The sequence below is a fragment of the Pisolithus orientalis genome, assembly GCF_024613125.1.
Source record: "Pisolithus orientalis strain OTSU chromosome Unknown F5J12scaffold_11, whole genome shotgun sequence".
Lineage (NCBI taxonomy): Eukaryota > Fungi > Basidiomycota > Agaricomycetes > Boletales > Pisolithaceae > Pisolithus > Pisolithus orientalis.
Genome location: NW_026260792.1, coordinates 729,083 through 743,243, shown reverse-complemented (window position 1 = coordinate 743,243; position 14,161 = coordinate 729,083). Strand labels below are relative to the sequence as shown.

Genomic DNA, 14,161 nt, shown 5'->3' with positions numbered 1-14,161 from the left:
TACCCATTCCACCCATTACCAATCTGGCACCACCACCACCACAGGTTAACCCACCAATGGCTAATCCTCAGTTTCAGATGCCACTCCATGGTACACAAAACTCACCTAAATTTAGTGGAGATTCCCCTGCACAACTCCTGCAATACCTCAAAGACATCAACTTCCTCAGTACTCTTGCTGCCCTTGATGACCATGGCAAGATCAGAGCTGTGATCTGCTATGCTGACCTGGGAGAAGCCAAGATTTGGCAAACACTTCTGGAAACTGCACCCACAGCTGATGACTGGGATGCCTTCATAGTTGCTGTTAAGGGCTTGTACCCTGGCTGCAAAGGTGACAACTGCTACTGCTGCACAGACTTGCAGTACCTCATCAAAGAATACCAGTCCAAGCCTATGTGAAACCAGGATGACCTCAGAGAATACCAGCAGAAATCCACTAAGATCTCTGCCCTCCTCATTAAAACTAAAAAGTATGCAGAGACAGAATGGGATTCCATGTTCCTTAATGGCTTCCCAAGGGCCATCGCAGATTGAATTCATCATTGACTCTCCATAGTCTGCACCAACCTCCACCCAGATGACCCATACCCACTTGCAGAAGTCATCAAAGCTGCCAAGTTCCTTCTGACAGGATCTGCCCTTTGTAGCACACTACTGATGTTGGCAACTGTGGCCTTGCCAGCTGCACCTCCCTTGCCAGCCTACATGCCACAGGTGCCACCTGCTGGTACTGTTGTCAAACAAGAATACAACTTCCAGACACAGTGCCCACCACAGCAACACAGACCTGGCTGTGGCTTCTGTGCAGACCCCAATCACTGGATGAGGATGTGTGTGCTCATCAAAGTCTATATCTGTGCTGGTAAGATCACAAGGGGTATGGACAACTGTCTCTACCTTGCAGGTGGAAGCCAAATTCCACACTTCCCTGAATGCGACTCACTGAAAGAAGCTGTTGACCATGTCATGGCTGACAGAGACCAGGCCAGTGCATGTGCTGCAACACCTGCTGCTCTGTGCAACACAGCCATGCAAGGCACTGCTAACCTCTTTTGTGTTGCTCACCCTGAAGTTGATGTGCAGTTGGAGATCCAGCCATCCACCTTTCTGAACACCATCCAGGATGTAGACAAATCAGCCACTGACTTAGATGACCCTGACTTTCAGGCATATGTCACCCAAGCTTGGGCTACATATCAGGCAGACAAAGGTAACAAGGGCACAGTTGTGTCCCATGGAAAGAAAGCCTGCTTCAATGGGGTTGAGATTACAGCTTGACCCACAGCATGTCTGGCCAACCCTCCATGAGTAGATCCTTGCACAGCCACTGTCAAAGAGGAAATCATTTCCCCTGGTGTTCAGAGTTCATGTGCTGCTTGCCAGGCATCCAAGCCATCTGCACCTGCACCAATCTAGAGAACCTGAAACTTGACTTCAGAGCTGGACTGGTCATGCTCCAGGTTCAAGTAATTGAACACACCAACTTCAACATGCTTCTTGGTCATCCATTCATCTGCCTTATGAGCATGGTAACAAATGACTCTCCCAATGGCAGACAGCAGATCACTCTCCATGACCTGAATGATGGCCATGAGTATGCTCTGCCCACATGCCCATGGCACAAGGGCTGTCCATGCTGTAAGTGCAGCAAGCACTGCCATAGTCACCAGAGTATTGTCAAATGGGGTTTTTGAGTATCAATGATCCACCAAATGGTTGGGGAGAGCCTACTAAGATGTCCTGTTTCCTGTTTAGCTGCTGTTATCCATTCCTCAGTCCCACAGTCTCATCTCTAGCCTTCACTTCAATGAACTTCCCTTTGCCTGTGGCATGAGTGCCACAGAACATACCTGCAGGAATACCCTTGCCTGCTTTCACTTTCCTCTCCTCCACTCAGACCATACTAAACCCCTCTGCTATAGCCACTTTTGGCAGTGTTTACCAATTAGATCCTTCAGTTTGCACTTTTGTTTACAAGCCAGTTGCCAAGAAGGTTTGGATGGTACCTGCCCTGATGGTGGAAGAATACTGCATCATGCACAGCCTGCCTGACAATCTGCTTGCTGGTCTCCAACCACTTCCTACACACCCACCAGACTTTGCTCCAGGCATCTGCTTCACTGCCAAACAGGCCATGGAGCTTGACCTTGATCCTGCAGATTGGCTTTGGCCAGAAGAACTCAAACTCATGACTTGGCTCATCTTGGTCCACAAGCCTGCATTCACTTGGGACATCACAGAGTGTGGACACTTAGACAAACACTATTTCCCACCTGTAAAGATCCCCACAATCCTGCACATGCCTTGGGTCCAATGCAATATCCCTATTCTGAGTGCAATACATGCCCAAGTCATAGACATGATTAAAGATCACATCAAGTCTGGCATGTATGAACCTTCTACAGTGGCTTACCACTCCCACTGGTTCAGCATAGTAAAGAAAGATGGAAAGTCTCTTTGCCTTGTGCATGACTTACAGCCCCTAAATGCAGTAACCATCCATGACATGTCCATCCCACCCTTCATAGAACATCTTGTGGAATCCTTTGCTGGATATGTGGTGTATGCAATGATGGACTCTACTCTGGGTATGACCAGTGCACACTTCATGTTGATTCCTATGACCTCACGACCTTTGGTACCCTGCTTGGACTGCATCAGCTTACTACTCTGCTGCAAGGTCATGCAAATGCAGTCCAGGTATACCAGGGAGATACTGCATTTGTCCTCCAAGATGAGATCCTGCATCATACCTTGCCTTTCATAGATGACATCCCTATAAAATCCAAGACCACCCACTATCAGCATGCAGATGGGTCCTATGAGATTATCCCAGAGAATCCTGGGATTCAGAAATTTATCTGGAATCACTGTATAGTCATTAACCACATCCTTCAGCATTTGCAGAACATCAGAGCCACTGTCTTGGCAAAGAAGTTCGTGCTAGCTGCTCCATCTGCTGTAATTGTTGGCCACAAGTACACCTTTGAAGGTTGTGTCCCTGAGGAAAGCAAAGTACAAAAGATCTGTGACTGGCCCAAGTGCCACAACCTGACACAGGTTTGCAGTTTCCTCAGTGTTTGCAGTGTGCTCCACATCTTCATCAAAGACTTTGCCAAGATTGTGCAGCCACTAGTTGCACTCACACAGAAAGACATACTGTTCACATGGGATGAGCTGCAATGTGCTGCCATGCAATGGCTCAAGGATGAAATCGTAAAGTCCCCTGCACTCTGAAGGATTGACTATGAGTGCAGTTGCAAAGTAATTTTAGCAGTTGACACTTCAGTCATTGCAGTTGGCTACATTCTTTATCAGCTTGGGGAAGACAGAACATGATACCCTAGTCACTTTGGATTCATTACCCTCAATGAAGTGGAAAGCTGTTACTGTCAAGTCCATGATGTCCAGGTTCAAGACTGGACCAGAGGCTGATGTGGGCACATGAGGCTGAAGGGTTGGGAGTATGAGGGGGGGGGGGGGAAAGGTACAGGGGTGGACTGATTGGACTTAGTGACTGAGGATGCAGCACTATTCCCTTGCATGGGTTGCAGTCTGAGTCCAAGGCCAAGACAGAAGATTTCAGGGGAGACTTGTTTGATTTCAGACTGGAGAAGTACAAGCTGAGTATCTATGGGTTTATATACTGGAGACAAGCTATAGTATGGAGACCAGTAATACTGGTCTTGCAAGGATTGCTAAGACAATTGGTAAGAATAGCATTAGTAAGGTATGACAAAGATGACTGGAGACTGGGACAGAGACAGGGCAGGCTGGGGACAAGACCAAGGCAGGCTCAACTGAGATGATGCTTAGTAATAACACTGCAAAGCAGTGCTAACTGTGCTAGGCCAACTGGGGGTAGAGTTTGGTGAGGCCAAGGCTGGACTGAATGAGTGCAAGGCCAAGTCTCACCAGGGTCAAGGCACAGCTATGACAGTTACTCCCAGGCTAAGCTCAAGTTGTACAGCCTCTTCTGTGCATTGCACATGGTGCACATATACATCTTCAGTCTCACTAACTTCACTGTGGAGGTAGATGTGAAGTATATCAAGGGCATGATAACCCAGATCTGCAGCCTAACATGATGATCAATCAGTGGATCACTGGCATCCTCCTCTTCTCGTTCAAACTCATGCATGTTCCTGCAGACAGGCATGCTGGCCCTGATGGCTTGTCCTGCCATCCACAGTTGGAACTTGACCTGCCTGAGGATGACAACCATGAGGATTGGCTAGACCATTTTTATTCTTTCTCTACAGAGGCTGTCAATGACCGCCCACCTCCTATGTCCCTTTCCAATCAAGATCATCATTCCTTACTGCCACCACTTACCATCAGGCGAGCCTCCCACTGCCTGCATCCTTCTAACTTGCATTCTCTGTGACTGCCCATGCTGATAACCCTTCTGATACCCCTGATGACCATGCCATTCCACAGTCCATGAAAGCTTGGGCATGTGAGGCAAAGATAGAAATGATCTGCACATTCCTTGTGACCTCTGAGTGACCTCCTGACCTTACTGATGCACAGTACTCACCTTTCTTTAATTTGGCCAGCCACTTCTTTCTCCTAGATGGTAACTTGTGGTGTAGGGAACTGCATGGATGGCACCAGCTAGTTGTCAATGAGTCCAAGCAGTATTGTCTCATCAAAGAAGTGCATGATGACCTCAGACACAAAGGTGTCTTCACAGTCTGCACCCACCTTCTCCTTCACTTTTGGTGGCCTCTGCTTGTTGAGGACATGAAGTGGTATGTTTGCACTTGTCATGAATGCCAGATCCACCAGATGCAGAAGCTTCATATCCCTCCCACTGTGCCCATGATAGGGGGCCTGTTTCATAAAGCTCACATTGACATGATGCTAATGCCCAAAGCCAGCAGCTGCTGCTACATAGTACAGGCTTGATGCATGCTCACCTCATATCCTGAGTGGCACATGTTGCATGCAGAAAATAGTACTGCACTCACATCCTTCATCTTTGAGGACACTCTATGCTGCTGGGGTCCACTTGCCAAGATTGTCACTGACAATGGTCCCACATTTGTTCAAGCTTTAGATGCCCTAGCCATGCAATATCATATCTGTCACATCCATATCTCTCCTTACAACTCTCAGGCTAATGGCATTGTAGAGCATTGCCACTATGATGTGCACAAGGCTATCATGAAGAGCTGCAAGAACAATGACTGCCACTGGCACACCATTATGCACTCTGTGTTCTGGGCCAAGTGAGTCACCATCTTGAAGTCCATGGGTCTATCCCCCTATTTCATGGTACATGGTGTTGAACCACTGTTCCCATTCGACCTTGCTGAGGCTACTTTCCTTTTGCCCCTATCCCACAATGACACAACACTGCTGACTACCACAGAACTGATTTCTTGGTGTGTGCACCAGTTACAGAAGTGTCAGGATGACCTAGACCAGGTCTGTGATAATGTCCTCCATGCATGCTTCCAGTCTATCCAGCAGTTTGAAGCCACCTTTCAGCATTGTGTTAAAGACCATAACTTTGCTCCTGGCACCCTCATGCTTGTTTGCAACTCCCATGTAGAGAAAGAACTGAACTGGAAGACAAAGCCACAGCACACTGGCCCCATGGTTGTCCTTTGTCAGACCACTGGGGGCTTGTACCTGCTGGCTGAGTTGGATGGCTCCATCTCCAGACTCCACTTCACTGCATTCCACCTACTTCCCTACCACCCATGGTCTCAAACCCATGTGACCATGACTTGCATTACTGGGTTAGATGATGAAGAACTAGACTGCCTTCTCAAGGAGGCTGAGGATGACCCCACTGATGACAAGGTAGAGGCTTTTGCCTTGGACAGCTGACTATCTGCCCTTTCCAGTACCCATATCAGTGTTCAAAGTCCCCTGCAGGGGTGACCTGCATACCACTCACTCTGTCCAATATTAAACATAGTTCATTTCTCCTTATCTGTTTTATCCTGGGTTTTGTCCAGAGACCTCTGTTCCACCCTGGGTTTCATCCAGTGATCCTACTGATAGCTAGTCCTCACTCAAAAAACATACAAACTGCTGACACAAAGTCCAAAACTGTCCAGAAAAATAACAAAACACCAAATAAGTACATAACTCCAACAATGTCTCTCCTATGTCTCTTACTAGTCTCACTGACACAATCCTCAGCTGCTGTATACTGCAAATGCCCACAGCTACCCCATGCATTTCCTCTTCAAACACACAGTCAGCATGTGCCCCTTGATCTATTTTCCTTCCAATCCCCTTTCTGTCTCCTTACACCTGATACCTCAAAACCATCCCAGCTACCCAATAAAAAGTCCCTTCACCCTCTCTTCAAGACATCATCACATCTGTCCATCAACACCATACTACAAGGACTCACTGCTGAGAGAAGTCGGAAGTTGCATGAAGAAGACAAGCCAGGTGGTACCCTGCACAGTGTATCTTACCACAGCCAAACTGTCCCACAGAGAGTGTTCAAGCACTTCAGGTCATTTTGCATCACAGCCTCACATAGAAGGGAAAGTGGTGAATTATGTGTGATGTGCACTGACATGCAGATGGGCCAATGTAACAAGTCTAAACTAAATATAGTTGTCCCTACTCCACCCCAATCTTTTCCAGTGCCTCAGTGAGCTGATTGATGTGTACCTGAAGTTGAAGATATGTGGCCTGGGAAGCTGTGGCTTCAGTGTGCAACAACCTCAGTGATTGCAACAGGTTGGCAGTGACCTTGCTGTCTAGCCCACCTCGCACTGGCCCCTTTCCCTTTGCATGCATTTGGCTCTTGACCACCTTGACTTTGTTGTCATTGTCATCATCATCAATGACTCTCTTGGATGGGCTGGCCTTGGATGCCTTCAAGGGTTGCACTACGAACTGTTAGCCTTGAAACACCTCAGACAAGGTCACTACTTACCAGCTGAAGTGCCCACCTGCACTTTCTTCCCCATGGCCTTCATTGACTTCTTGCACATCAGTAAATCACTTTGAGCTGTGGAGCTCTCCACAGTGCTCCATAATACACAGAGTCCCCTAGCTAGGTCCAGGCTGGACAGATGCTCCCAACAGCACTTTTTGCTATGGCTAGTTGCCTGTTACTATGGAATGGTCACATTGTCATGGAACTTTGTCCAGTATCTTACTTACTATGGATTGCTATGGAACTTTCATGCTTAGATATCACTGTACAAAACTGGCCAGACTGTATTCTCCTTGGGGTGTTGTCCAGTACTCCCCATCTCAATGTTTACTTTGCAAACATGTGATCACTCCACAACTAGGAACAGTTCACAGCAGGTATGACAGGAACAGGAGCATTGGCATCAATTGCATACTACATGTAATGACAGGTATGACAGGACTAGGTATTATGAAATCAATCAAGGACTGCCTGAATGTGCTGGTACCTCTCTACATTTGAATCAACCTCTTGCAGTGCAGCCCTGATACAAGGAGTCAGTGTGAGCATGTCAGCCACCCCAGTACTTACCATCCTTCCTTCACCCACTGAGAAAGCTGATCACACAACCTTGTGCTGTGATAGGGATTACAAAGGATGTCATTCAGCACCTTCATCATGCCATGGAAAATGGAATTGTAAGCCTTGACAGAGAATTGAGGCATCATTTTTCCTGTGGCATTCTGCGCAAATCTGTCCAACACACAATGATACTGCAAGAAAAGTTTGAGTTGCAGTGACTCAGAGTGTAAAATAACTCACTGCAGCTGTGACAAGAGCCAGACAGGAAAGGGGAACTGAATTGTTGAAGGACTCAGGATGCTTATCCACAATTCAATAGGTCCCAGTATAGTAGAATTGTATGACAGCTTCCTCAAGGGTGGGGTGAGTGAAATTCCTGGTTTTTCCCTGATAAACCAATCCATTAGTAGTGCAGACAATGAACCATGTGAATGTACATTCTCATTGAAACTGTCTTGCAGGAAAAGTGAGTTGTCAAGGAGCTTTGTGGCAGCGGTCTCTATCCATTGTACATGAACCCATGGTGCAACATCAGAAGGAGGGATAAGGTTGAATGTGGATGGTGTGGTTGCCAGTGTAACCAACTTTGATTCCAAATGCCAGGTAGATATATCACCAAGGAGCTACCAGCAGTATGTCAGTAGCTGTAACTGAAAGATGGGACTACTTACAAGGCATGCCATATCTTGCTTGTGGTCAGGCCAGTAACCTATAAAGTTAGGATAATGAGACATGTATAAAGCAAAAATATTGTTACTCACCATCTTCAAATTGTACACCATGTTGATTCCACTCAACAATGACAGTGACGAGTGCCTCTGTTATGGAGAGGTTGAGGTCATGAGATTTTGATGGGAATGGGTTAGAAAGTGCATGTGCAGCCCTGCATTCTTGCTTAGCATCTTTGAGACAGTCCTTCCATACTGCCTTGTAAAATCTCAGTTGTGAAGGCAATGGGTCCTCATCCTTAGCTTTCTTGGAGTTATGAGGGGCTCTGGCACACTGAAATATTTTGTTGACCGAGTCATGTGCAAGGGTCAGAAGATCATGATTGGGAACAGGATGGCCATTAGTGTGATGGTGGCATTCAAGAATGTCAACGACAGTGCCACATTGGGAACCCTAAAATAACAATCTGAATAAATAAAGCTAGCAGGAATGGTATTTTCATACCTCTGGCTGAGCCTTGTCCTTGGATTGTAAGCTTTGCAGAGCTGCATTGTCATCCTTGTTGTGTGAGTACTGAAACTCATGGTCAGGGGGTAAGGAATTGTGGCAAATAGGATTGCTTGTCATCATTTCTTGGGAGAAGCCTAACAAAGAACATTGAGCCAATACCATAATAACCTCTGATGCATACCAGGATGAGTTGATTGCCTAAGATTTGTTGCACCCCATCCAAATGCATCATCCTCATCTTTGTCAAACTCACTGCTGGAGACCTTGCCAACCTCTGTGTCCAAGGGGTTATTACTCAAGGACTCCAACTCCTCTTCTGAGGAGCCCTCTGATGACAGCTTCTCCAAACTCTTGTGGTGAACATCAGTGGTTGCCAAAGTTTGTCTTGATGAGAGTGAGCTATCAAGGGAGGGGTCAATACAAGAGTTGGGGACAGTAGCAGGCAGCTGGTGGGGGATAAACTGAGACTGGTAGTTGGGCTGCAGTGTTGGTGGATGAGATGTATTATTGGGAACTTGGTCTCCCCAAATCGTGGCAATATAAGGATTATTGAGCACTTGAAGGTCAGGTTCCATCCCAGGAGGCATGATATGACCTCGCTGTTGAGCTGGAACACTGAAACCAAAGTGATGGGAGTCTGTGGGGTGCTGATGGAAGACAGGTGTTGCTACTGCTGTTGAAGACTGAGGGATGGGATTCTGAAATGAACATTGTATATCAGTATGAAAAGACACTCACTGGAGGCATATCAGCTGGGATAGGACCATTCACAATGGGAGGCATGTAGGGTGGTGGGGCGACATTGGACTTTGCAAGTGGTTAGCTTGATATTTGCAAATAACTAGAACTGACCTTTGGTTTTGCATTCTGGCCAGCACTGCAGCCCCCACCCTTTTCCCACTGAGTGGGTGGAGGTGCAAGAGGATTTACAATGGAATTGTTGGGGAGATCCATCGACTTTTGCAGCCATGTAGCTCAGCCTTCAAGGGCAGTACCAATCTGCTCCAATTGCTTGGCCCTTCCACCTGAACCCACCCCTGCCCTTCCACTATGACAGAGTCCCACTGTAGCAACAGACTGAGACTCTTCAAGATTGATGGGTGGGCTTCCTAGACACTTGTTTTTTGTGGGTCGAGTGCTTCCATTGGCCTCTGGTTGTCATTTGGCTTTTTTGCTATCCTTCTTTTTCAGCAGGATTGTTCCAGATTGGGTGGACATCTGAAGGTACAAGCAGTCAAACAGAGAACAGTATAAGATGGAAGCCTGGGGACCATGACAAAATGACATCTTGTGAATCCATATAAACATTGACAGGTTCATCATGAGACATAAAACAAAACAACATGCAGAGACAGTTACCTGCTGCAAATGAATTGAAACACTTTACAGATAATGTACAGAACATGAACTAAACATAAAATTCATGCTAAGACTACACACCTTTGAAGCATTTATTGGGTATAGGAGGGTTATCCATGTTCCTTACCTCTTCACAAAGGCATTTAGAAGACATAATTGCCAAAGACATAACATCCATATCGTTCTCCTGACTCAGATGCATGCTTGAATTAAGCACTTTGTGCTGGGTGATGATCTGCTGGAATGCATTTGTCATCTCCAGTGGTTTCTCATATGGCATGCTGGCCAAGAAATGATCAAAAAGGGAGATAACATCAGAGAACTGTACTGCAGTTCCACTTAGCAGGGACCGCCCAAGCAATACGCACCACTCATTAGCCAGAGGGATTAGATCTTGAAAATATTGTGAGACCTTGGAATCCAGCCTTGATTCAGATGGGTCATTAAGGAATGTGAACTTGGTGCATCTGGCAATTTTGAGATCTTTGGCTGCCTTTTCACTCCACAAGCCAAGAAGTGTCTTTTCATGGCTGATATCTTGATGCTTGTGGCCAAGTGGCCCATCATAAAGGATGAGGATCCAGATGAAAACATAGAACAGGGATTCGATATTGTCCACAAATGTATGGTGTATAGTAGTAGGGTGATTGATGAATACATGGGTGAGAGAGGCGCTTTTCCAGATCAATGGGACATTAGTCTTTCCACTTTTAGTGATGGCTTCCTTGAGTTGGCAAAGGATATTCACTGAAAGGAAGGGGACCGTCCCCTTTGCATACTATCAGCTTCGAGTTCCAAAATGTTTTGCATAGTACTTACTGTGCCACCCAAGTCATATTCCCCCTGTAACATGACCTGCACAGCAAATTCCCAGTCAAGGAGAAAGCCACATGACCCATTTGTGAAGTCCTTGATCATCATATTGTTGATGCTACAATCTTGATGGAGGACACCCCTCTCAAGAGCCTGCTGTTGGACTGTTAAAGCAATTAGTATTGATTTTACAAGTGGAAGAGGATATGTACTTCATAAAATATCTCAGATGCATGAAATGAGTTCCTTTTTTGTCTTGAACATTACCATTGGCCTTGCACATGGCTTCATAGCCAATTGCATGTGAGTTCTCTGAGACTTCATGCACAATCACCACTTCTCATTATGATATCATTCAGTTTTATCAACAATGTCTGGCTTGACCTCGATGACCCAGTAGTGTTGCAACTTGGGAACTCCATTGATGTCCTGGACCAGCTTCATCATGTTGACTTTGTGCAGGGCTGTCCTCTGCTCTGACTCCTCCACCCAATAATCCTTGATGATGTAGTATTCCCCATTGTAGCATGTGAGGTAACAAACAGTACCCCTTCCTAGAAAGCTTGTGCTCAAGAATAATACATTGAGCACCTCATAGAAGGTCTTGTTTACTTGGATCCTCCTGATTGCTGGGATGTGTTTGGGTGATGTGGGAGTCTGGAGTGAGTTTGCACTGGGGAGGATGCCCAACTCCAAGTGAGGAGAAGGCATTGCAGGAGAGGGGAAAGGGGAGAGAGGCATCGCAAGTACTGTGCATTTGCGGCTGTGTGCAGGATGGGGGGATATCTCTATGGTTGAATCAAAGCCAAGGGTTGAGTAGAAGCCAAATGCAATGGCACATACAATGTATATGAAGACTCCTGCATCAGTGTGGATATTGATAGAGGGTGAGATTGCACCACCAGAGTGGTTGTAAAAGTGAAGTCAAAGAAGTTTGCTATCAGTAATTGATAATCCAAGGACATAGCACCTCCAGGGCTGGTTGACAAGGGTTAGATATGCCTTAGTGTCCATTGTCTTCCCAAGGTGGGATGCTGGCTTGAAAGACTCCTTTGAGTACTCAGTGATGACTTTGGGACTTAACCACATAATCTCATTGAGTGATACTGGGGTGTTATCGACAAGGATGAGGTCAGGCTTTCAGGAATAACCTGTAAAACCTTGCAAGCTGGTTCTGCTCCAGTCTGCCATCCATTGACACTGGGGTTTTCTGGATAGACTGGGCATCATGGATTTGGCAGCAGTTCTGATAGCATTGAGAAACAGAGCAACTTGCTTTTCAAAGCAGAGCTTTTCCAATTCTACTGGCAGTTCTGAGGCAAGTGGCCTGGGTTGCTTGGGAGGTGAATCAGAGCCTGGGGGTGGACAAAGCTCCCAGTTCCAGCACTTTCTATCATCATTGTATAGGCTGACCAGGCTGTCCTCTGACAAGCCACCCTGGTTGGAGGAGGTGGGATAGCTACAGACACATGTGGGAATTGTTTTCAGAGGGACAATCAGGGACCTGGGGGCTATGGAGGTAAATGTATCTCTGAAGGACTCGAAGATAATATTTGTAACATAACCAAGGCTCTGAGGAGAGCTAACTTGTATCTGTGGTTCACGGATGATGGTGCCCTCAAGTTCTGAAGCAGTGAACTTGTCCATAACATGAACCATGCGGCCATGTTTGGGCAGGGGGAGAGAACCAATCAGCTTGTAGGTACCATCTATTGTTCAATATCTGTTTTTGTTTGAGTCTTTGGACATTTCTGAGGGTTGTTGACAAGTAGGGTCACACATTTGAAAATGGTGCCACCACTCAAAATACTGATGTATTTCAACATTAACATGTAATAAGCTCTGGTATATGGTAAGGTAATGTGTATGTTGACTAGATGGGAGGAGAGTCTGAATGACTTAGGGCAAAGTACATATTTTTGTTGAAGTATTTGTTGAGATAGAATTCAGTAGAATGCTCAAAGGAGTTGTATGCCATCAATCGATTATCTGCAGTTTGCCCAAAGCAAGGTATGAGATGTGCGAACACCCAGACCTGACTGAGCAGGATGTCATCGCCAAGACATTGGCCATTTGCTCTCTTTGCATGCCTAAGGATATGTAGGTGTGTTGCATCTTCAGCTGCTATGTCAAAACGTTGTATGTAGACCAAAAAATGGTCTGTCCACAACCATCTTACCCCCCTCTTGCCAAAAGGGTGCATCAGGAGATGGAGCTGGCCAACAACATGACCTAAGATACTCTTGTGAGTGACACAGAAAAGTAGTGTGGACCATGAACCTTTCAGGCTGCTCTCTGGCCATTTGAAACAGGGGTCCACATTGATGATAGCTGCATCATAGTGGCCAAGGGTCCAGGTCTCACAAGGTGGAGAACAGAAGAGTGTCTGGGCAGGGAGGATGTCCATGATATCATGTATTGCCATGTTCTGCAGCTGCATCTTGTACCAAACCTGCAGATTGGTAAAAGGCAGGGTTGAAGAGCTTGATCCCCAACATTGCCCACTTATAGTGTGCACAGAGCTTGGTCCATACACCTTCTCATGATTTAGAAAATCAACAAGGGCAGCTTGGAGGTCAAGTAGTCCAAACTTCTCAGCAGCACCATCAACACTAATGCATCACAAGGGTGGGTCATAGGAAAGGTTGATCGCTGTACCATCTGTGATAAAACTATGCAAGGGGAAGGGAATGGAGTCTGGATCCTGGGTCCTGAGGCGCACAGGGATGGCGAAGTAATTGGTGACAGGCCACATGGGACCTGGCATCTTGGAAACTAGATTCACCTCCTCATGATCACTGATCTCACTGTTGCCATCATCAGAACTCCCATCCTCAACCTCCAAGGACTTTTCTTCCACACGACCATGGGATTGAGTCTTCAATTCATATAATGATGTTGCGAGTTCAAACATCCTACATTTTTCAGTGTGATCGAGGTACCAGCAAATTTGAGGATTGTAGTTATTGTTATTGCTAGCTGATGCAGGTGTCTTGATCTCCAATACATGGGCATGTTCAGTTACATCGGCAGTCCATTGGATGGTGACCCTGACATGCTTCACACTTGGTACAATGCTCTGCATGAGTTCTAACTTGGGGATGTGCCAATTGTCAATGGGCTTGTTTCCCTTACTGTGTCATGCACCATGATCAAGTATTGACTGCTTGTGCACATGAAACTTGTCCAGTACAGAAGATATTATACAAAGATCATCGTTGTCAATGTGGTAAGCTTGGACTTGGTATCGGAAGTCCATGAGCACATGAATAGCAGTAATAATTTTGGGAGGGGCTGCTCCAGCAATAACACTGATGATGTAATGTTGGAC

General features: G+C 46.2%; 4 protein-coding genes across 4 annotated transcripts; all 4 read right to left on the bottom strand.

Annotated features, from left to right (window-relative positions):
• Window positions 1-6,596: 6,596 nt before the first annotated feature.
• On the bottom strand, window positions 6,597-6,949 carry F5J12DRAFT_891979 (uncharacterized protein; the record flags this gene model as incomplete). Its single annotated transcript, XM_051747533.1, has 2 exons — window positions 6,597-6,868; window positions 6,916-6,949. 2 exons carry the CDS (start codon window positions 6,947-6,949, stop codon window positions 6,597-6,599), a joined length of 306 nt encoding a protein of 101 aa, XP_051600860.1.
• Window positions 6,950-7,374: 425 nt separating this feature from the next.
• On the bottom strand, window positions 7,375-9,612 carry F5J12DRAFT_782254 (uncharacterized protein; the record flags this gene model as incomplete). Its single annotated transcript, XM_051742698.1, has 10 exons — window positions 7,375-7,441; window positions 7,489-7,670; window positions 7,720-7,779; window positions 7,917-8,102; window positions 8,151-8,188; window positions 8,241-8,601; window positions 8,653-8,792; window positions 8,840-9,356; window positions 9,397-9,465; window positions 9,511-9,612. The coding sequence occupies 10 exons, from the start codon at window positions 9,610-9,612 to the stop codon at window positions 7,375-7,377; spliced, it is 1,722 nt and encodes a 573-aa protein (XP_051600859.1).
• A 220-nt stretch (window positions 9,613-9,832) lies between these two features.
• Window positions 9,833-11,541, bottom strand: F5J12DRAFT_782253 (uncharacterized protein; the record flags this gene model as incomplete). The annotated part of the gene is made up of 5 exons (XM_051742697.1): window positions 9,833-9,876; window positions 10,099-10,298; window positions 10,386-10,795; window positions 10,837-10,986; window positions 11,215-11,541. The coding sequence occupies 5 exons, from the start codon at window positions 11,539-11,541 to the stop codon at window positions 9,833-9,835; spliced, it is 1,131 nt and encodes a 376-aa protein (XP_051600858.1).
• Window positions 11,542-12,703: 1,162 nt separating this feature from the next.
• Window positions 12,704-14,089, bottom strand: F5J12DRAFT_905190 (uncharacterized protein; the record flags this gene model as incomplete). The annotated part of the gene is made up of 4 exons (XM_051748628.1): window positions 12,704-12,945; window positions 12,967-13,398; window positions 13,489-13,964; window positions 13,995-14,089. 4 exons carry the CDS (start codon window positions 14,087-14,089, stop codon window positions 12,704-12,706), a joined length of 1,245 nt encoding a protein of 414 aa, XP_051600857.1.
• Window positions 14,090-14,161: the final 72 nt, after the last annotated feature.